Below are 21,026 nucleotides of genomic sequence, written 5' to 3'. Positions count from 1 at the left end.
ATGCCAACATTTGGTAACTGCATATGATCTTTTTTTGTCAAAATACACCAGTAAGGACTGATTCAAGGGGGATTTGAACACATAAATACTTTAATTTACATGTCTAAATTTCTATTGTATAGCATTGTATTGTAATTGCATTTATATAGCACTAACCACAACTGATAAGGCATTAAAGTGCTTTATGATGAGTAGCACACTACTATGGAACCCAACATTAGAGTTTAATTTAGTGGTTTTTGGTTAGTGAGTTTAGTTGTGTGCTCTCAGAGGAAATACTTACATGTATTACGCAGAATATGGTGAAATCAGAGAGGGTTAAATGCCATATATAGTCAGGTGGTGATATGTTAGTTTATGCACATGATTAGAGGAGTGAATAGATTGAGTGGAGTTCAATGCTAGCAGGATGTTGGGTATGTTGGTTTGTTTGAATGATTGTTGAGATGCATAAATAGCATAGAGGAAAGCTTAGAAGATTGATTGATTGCAGACAGGTGACTATCTGTCTTTTTTCGAAGCAAGGGGTTCTGGGCTGTGGGTCAAGACCGGGGAAGTCCACACCAGTGCATCAAAAAGTAAACCAGAGGGTGTGCGCCTTTGCGTAGGAGATGAGAATTTGTAAGTTTGAAAGTACTTTTATTTCACAATTAATTATTCAGGGATTGGGGGAGTTGACGATATGCCGGCAGGAAAATTTATTGAGTTGTTTCATATGATATTGACAAGTTGGTCAGAGCTTCTGATTGAGGACAGGCCATACCTGATTCTTGTTGTATGTTTCGTTTTGTAGAAGATGGTGTGTTGGTGAATCCATGATGATCGCATTGGGGACATCCAGTTTACAACCATTCTTCTAAATTCTAGATGGTTGTCAGTGACTTTAATTTTATTGGGAGGGGATTCCATGTCTGTATGGAGAAATTTTCGCTGCAAACTGTTTTCTTTATGCAAAGTGGAATGATTAATTGGCGGTGCTAGTCTGGAACCTAGGTCTTAAATGGGATGTATTTTCATCTGGGCAAATTTAAGACCTTTGTGGTGTGTTGCTATTGGAGCAATATGGAATAGTTTGGATAAAGAACTTCTTGCCACGAGTCACCATTGGACAGCCCATAAGGAGGGGCAGATGTGTGTGCACGTCTAGATATAAAAGTAACTTTGCAGTGGAGTTCTGAATTCTCCGAAGCCATCTTATAGTCGAGAAAGGAATCCTATGATACAGACCATTTGTGTTATTTTATTGATTTATAGAAAGTGAATTTAATTTGTAAATTAATGTTCAATCAGTGGACGAAGTGGGCGGGATCAGAATGGCACAGCGTGCCCCTACTTTTCTGTTGTATGAAAAACAGTTTCCTTACTGTTTGTAAAAAGACAACCATTCCGGGACAGTTAATTCCGATATTTTAAATGTTTGTCAGCTGAAGCTTCATGCTGTGGGTCTCCTGTGATGTGAAACCAAAGCTGGGCAGACTGCTAAATGAGCCTTCATGACAGGCTCTGCTTCCCTGAAACAAGTGTAAATGTGCACAACGAGTTAGTCTCTAAATATATAGGGTAATCTACAAATGTAAAGGATGCTTGGGAGCTAGTAGTGGTTTTAATTTATGGAATCACTCAAAGCTTTGGATGACACATATTTCTTTTTGAGAGGTACTGAAGAGTTAATCACTGTTCTGTGAAGGGCCTGCTTTTAATTCCTGGAGAGGTGTGGAAGGGACAATGATGTACAAAAATGCATTACATATTACAAAAATCTGTATTTTGAAGGCACCATGTTATCTTAAACATTGTTGTGACTTTTGTAGCATTCTATATTATACTGTGTGTAATAAGTAATAAGGTTTAAAATAATGACTTACATATACACACAGGCTCTGAACTTGTAGCACTAAAATACACATCATTATTCTCCAATGCACCAACCCAGACCTAATTATGTGGCTCTCTGGTTACACGCTGTCTGCAGTGCATTAACTAATAGAGGTTTCACATTGTACTATAGTGCATTTCCCACTGAGTAACAATTTTGTATTCTTTATTCTTCATTTAAACTGCAAGTTATTTTATATTTAGCTACCTGATGGTGAAAGACCAGAATGTTTTTTTTACCCACACCTTTAACTATGCCCCTACACTCACTGACCCCGCCCCATTGCATACAGCATCACAGTTCTCATACTTTTTTTAATGCCCTTCGACCACTGTTTTCTTTGCGAGCTGATCTTGACCGTCTAATGGTTGAAAAACCTGCCTGGTTGTAAACACACACAGATTTATAACTTTGTGAGCAAAATCATTTTTGTATGGTACATTTCCAGTCCGAAGATAGTCGGAGTATCACTTTTGCCAAGACGCGCTTTTAATCAGTGGAATCGGTGGGATATCAGGCAGACTATTCTCTATGAGGAAAAATATTAGCCTGTGGAGAAAACCAGGGGCGGTTCCTCCATAAGGGCAGAGGAGCATCATCCCCCGCCAGCAGCAGACGCTGCAAACCTTTCAGAACGAAAGGATAATAAACTATGTTTATTATCCTTTCGTTCTGAAAGGGGCGGGGTCATGGGGGTGACATGCATTGAGGGGGACTGCTCAGCACTCCCTCTCAGAGCGCATGTGTGTTCGGCCGGCCGTCTTGGGCCGGCCAAACACACATGCGCAGTAAGCTGTCTCCAGCCTGTCAAAAAGAGCCTGCACTTGTTCCCATTCTGCCTGGGAACACCCTGGCTGGGTGCTCCCAGCCAATCCTGATGCTGCTTTGAGCAGCATCAGGATTGGCGCCAGGCAGGCTGGGAGCCTGTGCCTGCAGCAGCGCTGGAAAGGAGAGCGGTGCGGGTCGGCGGAACAGGTAAGTTTTTTATTTTTTATTTTTAAATAATTTTATTTACCCTGCTCCCTCCTCCCTCTGTGCCCCCCCCCCGTTGCATCACACCCTCCCCGCCCCTTTTAAGCGCTGCGAGCCGCAAATGGAGAAAACAATATTTTATAGTCCAAATGCACTTCACCATGTCATTTCCACATGCAAAAATGTACACATACGTTTCCTGATGCAAAAATATTTACCCTTGTTAGTACCCCTAGGAATCTACAGCAGTCGCAGGTTCACCGGTACTCCTAGAATCCTTAGAAAATGACAGAAATGGAAGTTTACTAAAAAGCTGTGCGCAAAGCTTTGTGAGTACATTTCTGGCTGACTTTGTGCCTTAGGACAAAAGAGTTTACTTGTCCTTTAAAATACAAGTAATTCACCACACCAGTCCAGGAACAGAGAAGCAAGTAGCCCTTGTCCTGTTAGCTCCTTGTGTTAATCAGTTGTGCTTCCATGCCACATATACCTAGCCAGGGATCGGAGCCACTCCTTGTTTGTGGAACCATTACAGAATAATCCGCAGTTCTGATATGCTTCCGAAGCAAGCAGGTCTACTACGTGGTGCTTTCCCCACAGGGAGTGATTGGATTGTCGGTTTTCTTTAAATGATTAACGGGGTGCATAGCTTTTTGAGAAGTCTGTCAGACAGCTTTGCGTGATTGGTTTGTAACGTGATGCTGATTCTAAAGCTTACATCTCAGCGCTGGAATTTAAGGTTGCATGTATGCTATTCCTGACTGATCACTTCCATGCCTTTCCTTGGCTGACGTCGCTTTTTTTCTTTTGTTCTTTTTCAGGTGTGGTTCTAGCAGCTGCTTGTGCCCTTCTGGCTATTGCCATCTCTCTGCATTACTACATCAACTAGACTTCCAGGCCAGGGTGGAGATGTGTAATCACCATGACATGACTGACCAGTCTTTACTTGCCCATACATCTAATTGCAGGACTAACTGACATCCGAAGCTTAAGCACTAGCAACCGGAGTGGGTGGCACAAAATATTTGCTAGGTGTGTCATGGAGAAGCTACCAGCTATTGTCTTGTAAGAACTGGTGGAAACTGTAGGTGACTGTGCAACAGGCGTTTGCTCCTTCAGTAAAGGCGTATTTCAACTTGTTAAATAAAAAGGTGCTCTCTCCACTCCAGCAGTCTTCAGAAACAAGAAATCGAAGTGAAACTACCTGGTTTCAAACTTCTGAAGTGTACTTTTGCACCAGAAGAGAGAGCATGTCTTTGCTTCATTTGCTCAAGAAGACTGCAAGTGCAAATTCTCTCTCTGTGTGCATCCGTGGCGGATGACCCTGCGCCCCAGAAGTTTCCGATATCATCCGCGGACTAGTGATCTATGTGGTCACAACATATCTGTCTGAGGGTTCTGGAGAATCGTGATACTGAGAAATTGAGTGCTGCTAAATAGGTCTGGTCGGTGCAGGTGACCAATTCTCACAAGTGCTTATTCATAAGTATGTAAACATTTTCTAATGTAAATGCAAATTAAGAGTGTGGAAAGGTAGTGACAAAACAGCTTCAAACGGTTTTAAATAAAAAAATCTAAATGTAATTAAACCAGTCTTACCCATCTAATGCAGTCCATGAGGCTCCGAATTTGGTTTCTTCTGAGTAGCTGCTTTCTGACTCCTGATTGAGTGGATACTTTTCAATTTCCTTTAAGCATCTCGAGTGAAATTTTCCGATGAGCTAAACTCTGTATGAACAAGCAAGAGCAACTAGAGCATCCATTTTCTAGTGGGCTGTTCAAATGGTTGTAGACACCATCTATCACTTACTGACAACCACTAAGGGCATGAGAGACGCTGACCAAAGTTGGCCACTTTTCAAATATTCCATAGGCCAAGATGCTGTGCTTTGTATCATTGCCTTTAGAGGTACTGAAGTAGTTCCTCAACCACATTAACAGTGCGAGGTATTTTACTTAAGAATAACTGGGAAGGGATATGCCCTTAAGAAACAAGACAGAAATATGCCAGTCTGTATTCTGACTGCTTATTAGAGACCTGTTGACATATTGCCTGGCAACAAAACTGTAAGCAATTTCACTTATAGTATTGTCTGTCTGTTGCCACTTTAATCAAATAGTTATAATAACAGTAAAAATGTATCCAAGATGTCGGAAGCTAGCATACCTTTTCGATATGCAGAGGACATAGGGCCAGATGTAGCAAGCCTTTTGCGCCTCGCAAACTGCGAAAAACGCAGTTTGCGAGGCGCAAAAGGCCAAACGTGATGCACAACCGCAAATTGCGAGTCGGTACCGACTCGCAATTTGAGGCTGCGACTCGCAAATAGGAAGGGGTGTTCCCTTCCTATTTGCGACCGCATCGCCATGCAGAGTTGCTTTGGGACCGCGAATGCGGTCGCAAACCAACTCGCAGTTACCATCCACTTGAAGTGGATGGTAACTCATTTGCAAAAGGGAAGGGGTCCCCATGGGACCCCTTCCCCTTTGTGAATGCCAATAAAAATATTTTTTCAGAAACTCTGAAAAAAACAAAACTAAATGGTTTCGGAAGTTTTTCGTTGTGCAGCTCGTTTTCCTTTAAGGAAAACGGGCTGCAAAAAGAAAAAAAAAAAACTGCTTTATTCAAAAGCAGTCACAGACATGGTGGTCTGCTGTCTCCAGCAGGCCACCATCCCTGTGAGTGCTTTGACTCGCTATGGGGTCGAAAACTGCGACCCACCTCATAAATATTCATGAGGTGGGTCTTTGCGACCCCATAGCGAGTTGCAGAAGGTGTCTGAGACACCTTTCTGCATTTTGTATTGCGAGTTGCAATTTGCGAGTCGCTATGACTCGCAAATTGCAAGTCGCAATTTTATACCTACCTACATCTGGCCCATAGATACATAGACAGTCTGGCAGTGAAGGCCACCACTTTATGAGTCGGACCCGCCGTCGATCCAATGAAGACCTCCGGCGGTATTAGGAGCCAGCATTCCACCAGGGTTTCTGCAGCGGTAGCACTGCCACAAAAACCCTGACAGAAAGGCTACCAGTGACAGGAAATTCTTTCCTGTCACTGGCAGACGACTCTTCCCCTCCCCCGCAAGCCCAACACGCCCCTCCATACCAGAACTCTCTACCCCACCTACCAGAACAGCGCCCCCTCTCCTGCCCCCCAGTACAGCACCCCCACTAGTACAGCTCCACCACCCCCAGTACAGTGCCCCTCCATGTATGCACACAGACACCCACATGCACCCCGCATAGACTCATTCACTCACCCCGCATACACTGACATACACACATTCACTCACAAGCATCCATAAACACACTCACTTCAACATCCATACATGCACTCATTTCAACATCCATACACGCACTCAATTCAACATCCGTAAACACATTCAACCACGCATACACACATACATTCAACCACACATACACACATGCATACACATATATGTGCCCACACGCAGACAACACCAACTCATACACGCACACGCAACACAACACACCCTCCCACCTCCCTCCCCTGTCAGACGCCCAACTTACCTTGTCCGGCGAGGAGGTTGTCTGAAAGGGAACGTCCGGTTCCACGTCCGGCAGCGCCCCGCCATCAGGACCTCACCATGCCGTAATACTGCTCGTAATACGGCTGGTGAAGTCCTTTTGGTGGGGCACGGCCAATGGTGAAACCACCCATGCGCCTCCAACCGCCAGCATGACTACTGGAGGATTTCCACCCAAAATGTGGCAGAAATCCTTCAGTACTCGTGATCTGGTGGGCGGAAGACCACCAGCACTGGTGTCTTCTGGCGCCCGTGGCTTTGGTGGTCTTTGCAAAAGACCATCAAAGTCAAAATGAGGGCCATAGTTTTTGATAGTTATGGGTATGAAAAGAACCCAGTGTGGCATACCAGCATAGCCTTCTTTAAGGCTGTATAACCTACATTCTTATTTTTCCCTTACCCTATAATCACTCCACTGCCCGACCAAAGCTATTTTCAATTATGTGACTAGGTTTGTCTGACCAGTTTTGCAGGAATGTTGTGTATGGCATTTTATGATCTTTGATTCATTATGATACCACATGTATTAAAATTGACATACATACCCCATCAAAGGGGTGGGACTTCCTGCCCGCCTTTATCCTCTAAACAGCGTCCTATTTGCTGCTGAAGGCTAGGGCATGGGAAAGGAACTCAGCCTACAGAAAGGAAACAGGGCTCTTTAATTACTGGTTTGCTTCATGACCACTAAGACCCGGCTAATAAGGACGGGTAGTGTATATGGTACCAAAAGCAAGGCAGACGCTGCCCCTTTATTCTTCTAATTGGCCCAGTGGTATTTACCACCCTTTCCTGGACAAACGTGTATGCGCTGCAAAAAAAAGCTATACATTTACACAGGTCAGTACTCTCAAGCACAAAGTAGTGAATACACAGAAGCCATTAGTGTAGCATATGGGATGATTACTGTCATCTCAAAGAGAGGGCAACTGGAGAATGTTCTCTAGAGTTGTATCCCTCTCTCTCAGCGAGATGCCTTCTCAACTTGTGCTGCATGATAAGTATTTAGGCAATCCTGAACTAAGGCCTATTTGCAATTATGGGGTCAACGTTATGCTTTTTTAGAACATTCTTTTGCAGCATCTTGCTCTCTTCTTTAAAGTCGACCCTTTCTTCAGGACATGGTGTTTTATCGGATGTATCAGTGGGAGATGTGGCCTAGAGACATAAGGCCCTATTTAGAGGTGGGTGGATGCAGGACATCTTCCAAAAATGCTGGATGCCTGTTTGCTATATTTAGAGCATATTGATATCAGTGGCACTCTAAATACGATTGAAGAGAGAACCGCCACCTTTTTATGGACGACTCACTCCACCAAACTCCAAATAAGGTCATTAATGATTTGCCATGGAACCAAGAGACTGAGTTTGATGGGCAACCTCTCCTTCGAATCAGCTACTTAAGCTCAAAGTCCTTTGGTCCGGGTGTTCGATGGCAAGTACTGGTAATAATACCCACCGACATTTACCCCTCACTACTCCACCAAGTAGAATCAGTAGTGCAAACTATAACTATTAATCTCACATCTGAAATTCAAGCTGCAAACAACATGAGGCAAGTGCTTCTGTACAAGGGCCTAGGCAACGGGACACATTAGTTCATTTTTGGGAGTAAGATCTTATGCCGTTCTGTACAGAAAACCCCTGACACACATTCTACGCCAGCAGTCTTCTGAAGAGTTAACCAAAATAATGTGTTCAGCAGTTGTCCCCATTTTCTTTGTGGAGATAAGATATTATGGCCCTCATTACGACCCTGGCAGTGGGTGATAAAGTGGTGGTAATAACGCCAATAGGCTGGCGGTATTTACCACCAAATTATGACCATGGCGGTGATATCTCCTATAGACAGCCAATGTTCCACACCGACTGCCAGGGCGGAAACAACAGTCACCACGGCGGTAGCCACCTACAGCCAGACGGAAGAGCAAGTACTGCCCACCATATTTTGACACAGGAAACCGCCACCTTTTCCGGGGCAGCACCAACTCCCATCAAAAGGCTGGCGGAAACAGAGCACAAAAGTCAAAGGACTCACCATTGGAGACACAGGGAAGAATCACGACACCATGAAACCCGAACTGCAAGTCTTCCTGATGATCTTCTACGTTATGCTTCACCTGGAACACCAACGCCGGTGAAGACGACGACGGTGAGTACAGCAGCCGAGCACACAAGGGAGGGTGGGAGGAAAAAGAGAGTGACACACACACGCACAACACACACCCGACACACATACACTGTATACACAACCAGCTGCATTACAAAAACAATTTGACCCCGAAAATTTGCAGAATAATGCAAGGACAACAGGAATTGACGAAAGTGATTGTAATCAGTTCAACAAAAAAATTATTAATCCGATTTGGCCATGAAACAGAAATGTACGCAAGTATTAAAAAAGGACTCTGCGCAGTCCATAGTTCAAAGGGCCCACATGGCCACAGGGCACAGTCCAAGGCCCAACATGAATCCTGCAACAATCCGGATAGAACACTGCAGGGGCATCAGTTGTCAAATAGGCAGGCACCTCAGCCGGATGCGACAACAAGTACACTGGTTCTGGAGGGGGCAACGTGCCCTATGCTTTGTCCTAGGGAGTGCAAGGCCACAGTCTCTCAAGTGGGTGTATTGCCCACTGGTTCTGGGGGGGGGGCAACGTGCCCTGTGCTTTGTCCTGGGGAGTGCACAGCCACAGTCTCCCAAGTGGGTGTCTTGCCCACTGGTTCTGTAGGGGGCAACATGCCATGTGCTTTGTCCTGGGGAGTGCATGGCCACAGTCTCTCAAGTGGATGTCTTGCCCACTGGTTCTGGAGGGGCAACATGCCCTGTGCTTTGTCCTGGGGAGTGCAAGGCCACAGTCTCTCAAGTGGGTGTCTTGCCCACTGGTTCTGGAGGGGGCAACATGCCCTGTGCTTTGTCCTGGTGAGTGCACGGCCACAGTCTCTCAAGTGGGTGTCTTGCCCACTGGTTCTGGAGGGGGCAGCCCGCACAGTAGCCCCTGGAGGGTGGACTACATGGCGTCCGCTGGCAGTGATGGCTGCATGCTGGTAGTGGTTGGGGGAGGCTTCTGGTCAGCCCCTGCACTTTCTGATGGCTGCACTGTGGTGGTGTTTGGGGGAGGCTCCTGGTTAGCCCCTGCGCTCTCTGATGGCTGCACTGTGGTGGTGGTTGGAGGAGGCTCCCGGTCAGCCCCTGCACTCTCTGATGGCTGCACTGTGGTGGTGGTTGGGGGAGGCTCCTGGTCAGACCCTGCACTCTGTGATAGCTGTAATGTGGTGGTGGTTGGGGAATGCTCCTGGTCAGCCCCTGTACTCTCTGATGGCTGCACTATGGTGGTGGTTGGGGGAGGCTCATGGTCAGCCCCTGCACTCTCTGATGGCTGCACAACCACTACTGGCGGTGGGGGCCCTGTGACAGCTGGTGGTGGTGGCGGTCTTTGGCTGACCGCTTCCGCTGGCGAAGATTGCCTCCTCTCCTCCTGGTCATGGGTTGGGGGTCCCGTACCCTTCCTGGCAGGGGTAGATGGGTTCTTCCCCCCTCTGCCTGCTTGTGCAGGCTCCTTCCCCTTCTTTCCAGCTGGTGCATGCTCCTTCCCCGTTTTTCCAGCTGGTGCAGGCTCCGTCCCCTTCTTTGCAGCTGGTGCAAGCTCCTTCCCCTTCTTTGCAGCTGGTGCCGGATTCCTCCCTTTCATTCCAGGTTGTGCTGCCTCCTTCCTTTTCAGTACAGTTGGTCTGGTATCCCTACCACCACACGAGTAGGTGGTGCTGCAACTGTCCCCGTGGACTGTTGGCTGAGGTGCTGGACTGAGTCCTTGCTACCCTGCCCATATGTGCCGGACGGGGGGAAGGGGTAGGGAAGAGGTCAATCGTGGAAAGGAAAAGCTTTTTGGGTACGTTGGGGTGGGAAGAGGGAGGAGTAATGGGAGTGGAGGACAAGGGAGTGGTCGTCGGAGGTGTCTGCTGGATTTGGGTGCAGGTGCATGGGCTGTATGCTGTTGTGAGGTGGATGGCTGTTGGGTGTCTGAGTTTTTGCGTTTGTGTCCTTTAGGAGGGAGGGACAGACACGGTGGGAGAGGACACAGGAGATGCGTGCGTGGATGTTGTGGAGGTGTCTGCCACTGACGTGTGTGTTCTACTTGGTGTGCTGATGATGCTAGTAGTGAATATTGATGTTGTGCATACAGGTGTGAGTGTAGACGTAACTGGGTGGGAGGTGGAGGAGGAGGGGGAGACAGTGGACGTTGTTGTGTCTGCAACTGAATGGTGTTTGTGTGAGTGCCTGTGGGATGAAGTGTGCTGCTTGTGTTTGCCTGTGCCACTCTTGGGTGTTGTCTTGTGTGCATGGGTGTCTCTCTGTGTGCTTGGGATGGGTTGGGGTTGAGGAGAATGAGATTGGGAAGTGAAAGTTGGAGGGGGGACGGCTGAAACAGGGACAATGGCTGCCATCAGAGAGGAGGCCAGAGCCTGAATCGATCTCTGTTGGTCCGCCAATCCACTGTGAATGCCTTCCAGGAATGCATTGCATTGCTGCATCTGCAATGGTTGATTGCCGTACAGAGATGGCTCTCAGGAGGTCAATAGCCTCCTCACTCAGGGCAGCAGGGCTCACTAGAGCAGGACCTGAGGTGCCTGGGGCGAAGGAGATCCCCACCCTCCTGGGTATGCTGGCACAGGCAACTCTCTGAGGGGCTACTGGGAGGGCGGTGCTTGTACGGGAGTTGGCGGCTGTACCTGCAGCTGGGGTGGCCACAGAGGTGTCCGCCACGACCAGGAAGCTCCCATCGAGGAGGTATCGGAGTCTGTGTTGTCCCCTCCAGTCTCTGCCGTGGTGCTCCCCTCGCCCTCTGTCCCACTGCCCTCAGCGTTGGTGGACTCTGCCTCCAGGGTCCTGTGGGATGCAGCTCCCTCTGTCGCCGGTGCCTCTGCTCCTTCGCCAGATGATGCTAACGCACATAAGGACAGGATGACAAAAAAAGAAAGGGGAGAGAGAGACAAAGGATACACTGGGTCAATGACTGCACCAACACCACTGTTGGCATACACAGCGCCCTCACACACCGGGAACAGGCCTACGCACTATACATGGCACTACCAGTGAAATGGCTAGTCACCAAGGAATGAGGAGGGCACACACCACCAACTGCAGCACACCTGGGACCCACGCAGCCCTGCCCAGAACTGAATACTAACAAGCTAGATAAGCAGTATTTTACATTCAAACCCTTAGTCACCAGAGGACCTACGCTGCTATGTCTGGCCTGGCCTAGGGGCACCCAAGGACACACAACTACCACCCGCATACCACCCCACCAGCCGTAAGTTGTAATGATAGCCACTGTACTCACCCCCATGTGGCTGCTGTGATGCCTTCAAGCGCCCATCCAGCTCAGGGTAGGCCACTGCCAGTATGCGGGCCATCGGGGGGGTCAGGGTCTGACGGGCACCCCTTCCTTGTTGGGAGGCCATCCCCACCTGGGCCTCAGTGGTCTTCCCTGCCTAGCGTCTCAGGTCCTCCCACTGTTTGTTTCAGTGGGTTCTCCGCCTGCCATACACCCAATGGGACCGCACCTTCTTGGTGATTGCACACCATATTCCCTTCTTTTGATGGGCACTGACCTGCAGTGCAATACAGACAGGAGAACACCATTAGCCAAACAGTCCAGCCTGTAACACAAATGGCCCACCATACCCGTTTGCATCACCACTGGCACACACGTAGCCCAGCCCACAACATGTACACCACCAAGAGGGCATCAACCTACCCCCTTACACAAGGCCTTCACACACAACTCCATGCATTCATGCCACATGCATCATGCCTACAGTGTACTCACCTGTTGGTCTGGAGGCCCATACAGCGACCCGTGCTGGGTTAGGACCCCATCCACCAGTCACTCCAACTCCTCAGAAGTGAAGGCTGGGGCCCTTTCCCCAGTCACACGGGCCATGGTAGGTTCCAGGCACAGGTCACAGCAGCACATGCAGTGTAGGTCCTCTCCTATGGAAGGTCAGGAAACAAGTAAGGAATCAGATAGGAAATGACGGTCACGTCCACGGCGGTGCATACCGTCACCGCTGGTATAGTTTCCCATTGGCCACTGTACCCCATAGGACCCAAAAATAACAAATGAGGAATTGCTCAGCAGTTCACGACCGCCTACACTACAGCGCACAACGTCAGCGGTATTACCCCACTTCCACCTGTCCCTCCACACGTGACAGGCAGTCGCCATTTCAGGGGAGGTGAACAGGCCTATCGATAATTGCTATGTCACAGGACCAATAGGCACATATTTTATAAATTACACTGTCCCATGACATGTTTGCACGATGTGGACTGCTGTTGTGGCTCCATTGTTCAGTTTGTTACAGCCTACTCACTCTTGTGTCTCTTAGATACCTACCACTGCGGATGAATAGGAGATGGAGACATACCCCCGTATACAGACCCCTGGTGGACTTCGCTACACTGGAGGACAGGCACATAATACTTACCTATAGACTGGACAGGGCCACAATCACAGAGCTGTGTGCCCAATTGAAATCTGACCTGATTTCAGCTATCCGTCATCCCACTGGGATTCCCCCCACTTGTGCAGGTTTTAGCAGTGCTCCATTTCCTGGCTACTGGTTCTTTCCAAGTGACAGTGGGCTTGGCAGCAGGAATGTCACAGCCAATGTTCTTAAACGTATTAGCAAGAGTCTTGTCTTCCCTGATCAAACACATGTGCAGCTACATTGCTTTGCCCCAGGTTGAGGATTTGGCCACTGTGAAGGCTGGGTTTTATGCAATGGGACATATCCCCAATATAATTGGGGCGATTGACGGAACACATATTGCATTTGTCCCCCCCCTCCCCTCCGCCAGAATGAACAGGTTGTCAGGAATCATAAGAGCGTCCACTCCATGAATGTGCAGATGGTGTGCTTGGCGGACCATTGCATCTCCCACGTCAATGCTAAGTATCCTGGGTCGGTGCATGTTGCCTTTGTCCTGACGAATAGTAACATCCCAAATGTGATGTCCCAACTACAGAGGCACAGGGTGTGGCTAATAGGTGAGCCCTGGTTCCCACCCAGTATATGTTGGTGTATGCCTATGGTGTTGGACATATAGGATAGTGTGTGGCTAAATGTTGTCCCACAATATTTGCGGGTGACTCTGGTTACCCACAACTATCATGGCTGCTGACCCCTGTGAGGAATGCCAGGACAAGGGCTGAAAAACATTATAATGAGGCACATGGGCCAACCAAAATGATAATTCAAAGGACCTTTGGCCTCCTGAAGGCCAGGTTCAGGTGTCTCCATCTGACATGTGGATCCCTGTGCTACTCACCCAAGAAGGTCTGCCGGATAATAGTGGCATGCTGCATGTTGCACAACCTGGCCCTCAGACAGCATGTCACTTTTCTGCAGGAGGAGGAGACTAGAGGTGTCCCTGTGGCAGCAGTGGACCCTGAGGACAGTGAGGATGAGGAGGCTGAGGCTGACGATGTGGACAACAGAAAATCAGTGATCCGTCAGTACTTCCAATGACACACAGGTGAGATGGTGCAACTTCACATTTCTATGAGTATTTGTGTATTCTGTGTGGCATTGGCATGCTGGCATTACCCACTTCTTTCCCCTATTTACCTTTACCTATGGATATTCAATTTGCAGATGTTGGTGATAGGACAACATTCTCCTGGTGGGATCACAACAGCCAGCTACAGGTCATCAATTCTATGCTCATACTAATTACAGTTCATTTGCAATGGCTGTAACTGTTTCAATCAATACAAATTTGCAATACATGAAATACTAGTAGTCGAGTTCTATCCAAGGGTGTTTATTGTTGTGCTAATATATAGAGGGGAAAGTGCAATGGAGTGGCATGATGATGGAGGAAAGTCCAGGGTATTGTTCCAATCTGTTTGTAGCACAGGTGCATTGTCCATGGGGAGCAATGGCAGTTCAAGGTGGACAAGGTGACTGAGTGGGACACAAGGGGGACAATCAGGAGAGTCATTTCCTGGCGGTGGTCTTGTCAAGTGTCTCTGGCTTCTGTCTGGTTCGCAGGGGTGGTTCACCTTCTGCAGGGGAGGAGTGCTGGTGGCCTGTTCGTCCTGTGGCTCAACTTCTACGTCCCCACCCGCCCCCTCCGCTCCTCTGGCCTCGCACTCGCCGCCGTCCCTCGCATCCGACGCTCTACGGCGGGTGGGAGATCTTTCTCCTTCCTGGCGGCCAAGACCTGGAACTCCCTCCCCACCAGCCTCAGGACCACCCAGGACCACTCCGCTTTCCGGAGACTCCTAAAGACCTGGCTGTTCGAGCAGCGATAACCACCCCCTTTGTCCCTAGCGCCTTGAGACCCGCACGGGTGAGTAGCGCGCTTTATAAATGCTAATGATTTGATTTGTGGCAGGGCCTCCTGGCCACTAGCGGCATCAGAAGTGGAGGGCTGGTCAGTAGGCTGGCTAGTGGTAGGGGCTCGCTGGTGTGTTGTTGCCTCCCTCATGATATTGGCTATGTCTGCCAGCACACCTGCTATGGAGATCAGGGTGTTGTTGATGGCCTGCAAGTCCTCCCTGATCCACTGATACTGTCCCTCCTGCAGCCGCCTGTTCTCCTGCAAGTTGTCTAGGATCTGGCCGATCGTGTCCGTTGAATGTTGATAGGCTCCCAGGATCTCCTGTAGAGTTGGTTCCCTGCTCCTGTCCTTCCCCTGGTGCACAGTAGTCCTCCCAGTGTCCCTGATGACCTGTGCCTCTGTCCCCTGAACGGTGTGCCCACTGCCACTGACCCCAGGTCCCTGATTGTCTTGTGTGCGAGGCGTGGCCTGGGGTCCCTTTACAGGTGGGCACACTGCTGATTGACGTGTCCTGGGGACAGAGGTATGGGTATGCTGGGTGCGTGCTGTGGTGTTGGATCCTGATTGAGAAGGCTCAGTGGTGGTCTGTGAGTGGGCTTGGGTGACCGGCTGTCCAGTGGTCCCTGATGGGCCAGGTAGATCGTCCGGATCCTGAAGTCCAGAGTTACTGTCATCACTGTGGGCCTCTTCTGTTGGGGGACTGCATAGTGGTGGCACCTCCTGTAGGACGTTGGCTCTGTATAAACTATCTCAAAGTAAGAGATAGTGTCCACAGAGTCCAAGGGTTCCCCTTAGAGGTAAGATAGTGGCAAAATTTGATAATTGTAATGCTCTATTTTGTGGTAGTGTGGTCGAGCAGCAGGCTTATCAGAGGGTAGTGTTAAGCATTTGTTGTACACACACAGGCAATAAATGAGGAACACACACTCAAAGACTTAACTCCAGGCCAATAGTTTTCATATAGAAAAATATATTTTCTTAATTTATTGTTAGAACCACAAGTTCAAGATTTGAAGTAAATACATAAAATGCAAGGTACTCCACACAGGTAAGTTAAGAACTTTGAATTAGAACAATAACATATACATTTTTTGTTAAAATGGCAATAAGCTATTTTAAAAGTGGACACAGTGCAAAAATCAACAGTTCCTGGGGGAGGTAAGTAATGGTTAGTTTGTGAGGTAAGTAAGACACTTACAAGTCTAAGTTCCTGGGCATAGGCAGCCCACCGTTGGGGGTTCAAGGCAACCCCAAATTTACCACACCAGCAGCTCAGCGCCAGTCAGGTGCAGAGGTCAAAGAGGTGCCCAAAACACATAGGCACCTATGAAGAACAGGGGTGCTCCGGTTCCAGTCTGCCTACAGGTAAGTACCTGCATCTTCGGAGGGCAGACCAGGGGGGTTTGTAGAGCACTGGGGGAGACACAAGTAGGCACACAAAACACACCCTCAGTGGCACGGGGGCGGCAGTGTGCAATGTGCAAAGCAGGCGTCGGGTTTGTATTGGATTCAATGGAGGGACCCGGGGGTCACTATAGCTGTGCAGGCAGGGTACAGTGGGGCTTCTCGTCCAGCCACTGACTGGGCCAGGCAGAGGGTCGCCTAGGGGTCACTCTTGCACTGAGGTTCGGTTCCTTCCGGTCCTGGGGGCTGCGGGTGCAGTGCTTGGTCCAGGCGTTGGGTTCCTTGTTACAGGCAGTCGCGGTCAGGGGGAGCCTCTGGATTCTCTCTGCATGCGTCGCTGTAGAGGTCCAGGGAGGTCGTCTCGGGCTACTCACGAGGTCGCAGTTGCCTGGGAGTCCTCCTTGTGGTGTTGGTTCTCTGGAGCTCGAGCTGGGGGCGTCGGGTGCAGAGGGTGAAGTCTCACGCTTCCGGCAGAAGAGTGAAGTCTTTAGAAGTTGCAAGAAAGTTGCAAAGCTGTTGCTTGTTGTTGAGCAGAGCTGCTGCTCACGGGAGTTTCTTGATCCTTAGGTTCAGGGCAGTCCTCTGAGGCCGCTGGTCCCTGTTGGATGCGTCGCTGTTGCAGTTTTTCGAGTCAGGAGACAGGCCGGTAGGGCCGGGGCCAATGCAGTTGTCGTCTCTGCAGGGCTATCAGGTCAGCAGTCCTTCTTCTTGTTTCAGGTTGCAGGAATCTGATTTCCTGGGTTCTTGGGTGCCCCTAAATACTAAATTTAGGGGTGTGTTTAGGTCTGGGGGCAGTAGCCAATGGCTACTGTCCTGGAGGGTGGCTACACCCTCTTTGTGCCTCCTCCCTGAGGGGAGGGGGGCACATCACAAATCCTAATGGGGGAATCCTCCAAACTTAAGATGGAGGATTTCTAAAGGCAGGGGTCACCTCAGCTCAGGACACCTTGGGGGCTGTCCTGACTGGTGGGTGGCTCCTCCTTGTTTTTTCTCATTATCTCCTCCAGCCTTGCCGCCAAAAGTGGGGGCAGTGGGCGGAAGGGTGGGCATCTCCACTAGCTGGGATGCCCTGGGGCTCTGTAACAAAAGGGGTGAGACTTTGAGGCTCACCGCCAGGTGTTACAGTTCCTGCAGGGGGAGGTGAGAAGCACCTCCACCCAGTACAGGCTTTGTTCCTGGCCACAGAGTGACAAAGGCACTCTCCCCATGTGGCCAGCAACTTGTCTGGTTTGTGGCAGGCTGGCAGAAACTGGTCAGTCCAACACTAGAAGTCGGATTGGTATTCAGGGGGCATCTCTAAGATGCCCTCTGGGTGCATTTTACAATAAATTCCACACTGGCATCAGTGTGCATTTATTGTGCTGAGAAGTTGGATACAAAACTTCCCAGATTTCAGTGTAGCCATTATGGAACTGTGGAGTTCGTGTTTAACAAACTCCCAGGCCATATACTCTTATGGCTACCCTGCACTTACAATGTCTAAGGTTTTGCTTAGACACTGTAGGGGCATAGTGGTCATGCATATATGCCCTCACCTGTGGTATAGTGCACCCTACCTTAGGGCTGTAAAGCCTGCTAGAGGGGTGACTTACCTATGCCACAGGCAGTGTGAGGTTGGCATGGCACTCTGAGGGGAGTGCCATGTCGACTTAGTCATTTTCTTCCCACCAGCACACACAATCTGTGAGGAAGTGTGCATGTGCTGAGTGAGGGGTCCCCGGGGTGACATAAGGTATGCTGCAGCCCTCAGAGACCTTCCCTGACATCAGGGCCCTTGGTACCAGGGGTACCATTTACAAGGGACTTATCTGAGTGCCAGGGCTGTGCCAATTGTGGCAGCAAAGGTACAGTTTAGTTGAAAGAACACTGGTGCTGGGGCCTGGTTAGCAGGGTCCCAGCACACTTTCAATCACAACTGGCATCAGCAAAAGGCAAAAAGTCAGGGGGTAACCATGCCAAGGAGGCATTTCCTTACACCTCCTCTCCAGTAACATTGGCTGGGGTACCTGTGGGGATGTAAATGATGTATTATTGTTCAGGTGTCTGACATTTGTTCTTCTGTAGCTTTCCCTCTATGGTTGTTGTTCCCCTGCTAGCTTTTGCTTGCGTTTGTTGGTGTATTGTTAGTTTCCTTGTGCTATGCATGCTTTGGTGATGAGTGCCCATGCAGGGCTGGGAGGGGTGTCCTTGCATTGGTACAGCATGCAGGGGTTGGCATTGGGATTAGTGTGATGTGATGGTGGAGTGTGTGGGATGTGGTGGAGTGATAGGAATGAGGGTGAGGGTGTGTGATGGCATGCAGGTATGGGGGGTGATAATTGGTAAAAGTAGACTTACTAGTGTCTAGTCCTCCTCCAACTCTGGCGAGTCCCTGAGGATGCAGTAATGCCAAGACTTGCTTCTCCCATGCTGTGAGGGAGGAGGTGGGAGTCCTATGCCAGTCCTCTGTATGGCGAGCTGGTGTCTTGCTGCAATGGAACATACCTTCCCCCATAGGTCGTTCCAACTCTTCCTGATGTTGTCCCTTGTTCTGGGGTGCTGTCCCACGGCGTTGACCCTGTCCACGATTCTCCGCCACAGCGCCATCTTCTTTGCTATTGATATCTGCTGCACCTGTGCTCCAAAGAGCTTTGGCTCTGCCCTGACGATTTCCTCCATCACGACCCTTAACTCCTCCTCAATGAAACAGTGCCATGGGTGTTGTGTGATGTGTGTTGGTGAGGGTGTGTTGGGTAATGTGGTGGTGTGTGATGTGGAGTGCGTGAGGGGTATATTGGTGTGAGTAGTGTGTGAGTCTAGTTGTCTCTGTGCTCTTCTTCTCAGTCTTGTGGTGACAATAGTTGTTGGTAAAGGGTTGTGGGTAATGGTGGTTTGTGTTTTATAGTGGTGTGGGTGTGTGGTTGTGGTGTGTGTATGGGTGTCAGGTGTGTGTATTTGGTATTGGTCAATGTGGTGTGTTGTTTTGTATGTGGGTGTTCATTGTGAGCGCGACGGTATGTACTGCCAATGGCTTATTGCTGTTGAATGTCCGCCGTGGTGATTCATGGGTCATAATGTGAAGGGCATTGTTCTGTTGGCGTAACGGTGTGGGTTTTGGGACCGCCAGTTTACCACTGACCTTTGGTTTGGCGGATTTCTGTATGTGGCTGTATTCTGTCAGATTGGTGTCTGTCATAATATGGTGAACGGATATTCGCCAGCGCGGCGGTAAGTTGGCGGCCATCAGCACGGCGGTAAGCAGCATTTACCGCCAATGTCATTATGAGGGCCTGTGTCACAAAAAGTTGGAAGAGTTGTTCACTTGCACCTGCTTTAGAACTTTGAAGTTGAAAGGGACACACTAGTGAGCTGTTCATTGTTGGGTTAGGTTGCAGACTTAGATTGTGCCGTTAGGTAACCTTCTCGAAATCTGACTATTTGTACCAGGGAAATGGGTTCTCTACTTGGTATGACTTGCCTAATGGGCCCTTTTTGGTGAGATTTCTGGATTTTGCCATAGTCCCTGGTTAAGAAGGATATGGTGACCAACTCACTACATGGACACCTTCTCCAGTCATGACCTTTTCATCTACAAATCATTGAAATATGGTGAGGTAGTCTGATACGTTTAAAGGAAGCAAAACGAACATCCAGAATGTGTTATCACATTTCCTGGTCTAAAACCAATCACTGTAATGACCTTGAGGGAGGTGGTAAACCTACAGAAGTGACTTAACATAGGCACTGCAAAGGAGTACTTGTCATCCATTTCATCTTTCCAGATGTCTCCAAAGCGGGTCTGCTTATTTGAAATATCTATTGTGCTAGTTTTCATGAAAAGCCCTAGGAAGGTTTCCTCTACACTTCCTTTATTCCAGTGATGTAACTTTTTATGGTTCTCCTTTCAAGATCATACATTCATGATTATTGGGGTTGCTTACGTCACAAATTGTTTTTCGTGCAATAAACCTTTTAGCTTGAAGTGCAGGGGAACTGTAGTCTCTTTACACAGTCCCCGTTTTATTTCATTCTTGTGTGAAAAGATTGTTCTAATGGTGCTTACCCATTTCTTCCGCCTCATCCTTTTAAATCAGAGGACTGTTCGCACAAGCTCCTATGTTTCTCAGGCTAAAGAGTACAGCCCAGATCCCTAACTGTATTGGAACTATCTTTATGTTAGAAATGGGGTCTAACTTAGGGGTGCCTTACATGTAAGAAAAGGGAAGGTTTAGGCCTGGCAAGTGGGTACACTTGCCAAGTCGAATTTACAGTGTAAAAATACACACACAGACACTGCAGTGGCAGGTCTGAGACATGATTACAGGGTTACTTGTGTGGGTGGCACAACCAGTGCTGCAGGCCCACTAGTAACATTTGATTTACAGGCCCTGGCACCTCTAGTGCACTTTACTAGGGACTTACTAATAAATCAAATATGCCAATCATGGATAAACCAATCAACAATACAATTTACACAGAGAGCATATGCACTTTAGCACTGGTTAGCAGTGGTAAAGTGCTCAGAGTTCAAAAACCAACAGCAACAGATCATGAAAAATAGGAGGCAGTAGGCAAAGGGATTGGGGATGACCCTGCATAAGCAAAAAAGTCCAACACTTCATATGAACTGTCCCCTGCATTCAGCCTTGCAGAATCTTGACTAATTACGCTGCCTGACATAGTCTTCTCCACATTGACCAACTAACATATTATTTTACTCCTTCCCTTTGAAATTGTTTGAATCCAAGGCTAAAAGACAACTTTCATACATTATTGAAAGTAACAATTTTCTCAGTCAGAACAGAATCTGCTCTTCTTGCCATCACAATTCATTCTATCAGAAGATGAAAGGCTACTTTTGTCTACCTCCCTTGAGTCCTTAT

The 21,026-nt window shown here is 48.6% G+C and overlaps 1 protein-coding gene across 2 annotated transcripts in view; it reads left to right on the top strand.

The window, feature by feature from the left end:
* The window catches only part of ODR4 (odr-4 GPCR localization factor homolog), a 171,960-nt gene extending 167,523 nt beyond the window's left edge, over window positions 1-4,437 (top strand). For both annotated transcript variants that reach the window (XM_069232000.1, XM_069232001.1), the window contains one exon: window positions 3,670-4,437. In XM_069232000.1, coding sequence (XP_069088101.1) covers window positions 3,670-3,737 — 68 coding nt within the window. In that variant the 3' untranslated portion in view covers window positions 3,738-4,437. The remainder of the gene's footprint in view (window positions 1-3,669) is intronic.
* The last annotated feature ends 16,589 nt before the right edge of the window (window positions 4,438-21,026 follow it).

This window comes from Pleurodeles waltl, chromosome 4_2 (genome assembly GCF_031143425.1).
Source record: "Pleurodeles waltl isolate 20211129_DDA chromosome 4_2, aPleWal1.hap1.20221129, whole genome shotgun sequence".
NCBI classification, from domain to species: domain Eukaryota; kingdom Metazoa; phylum Chordata; class Amphibia; order Caudata; family Salamandridae; genus Pleurodeles; species Pleurodeles waltl.
This window is presented reverse-complemented; position numbering and strand designations above follow the sequence as displayed.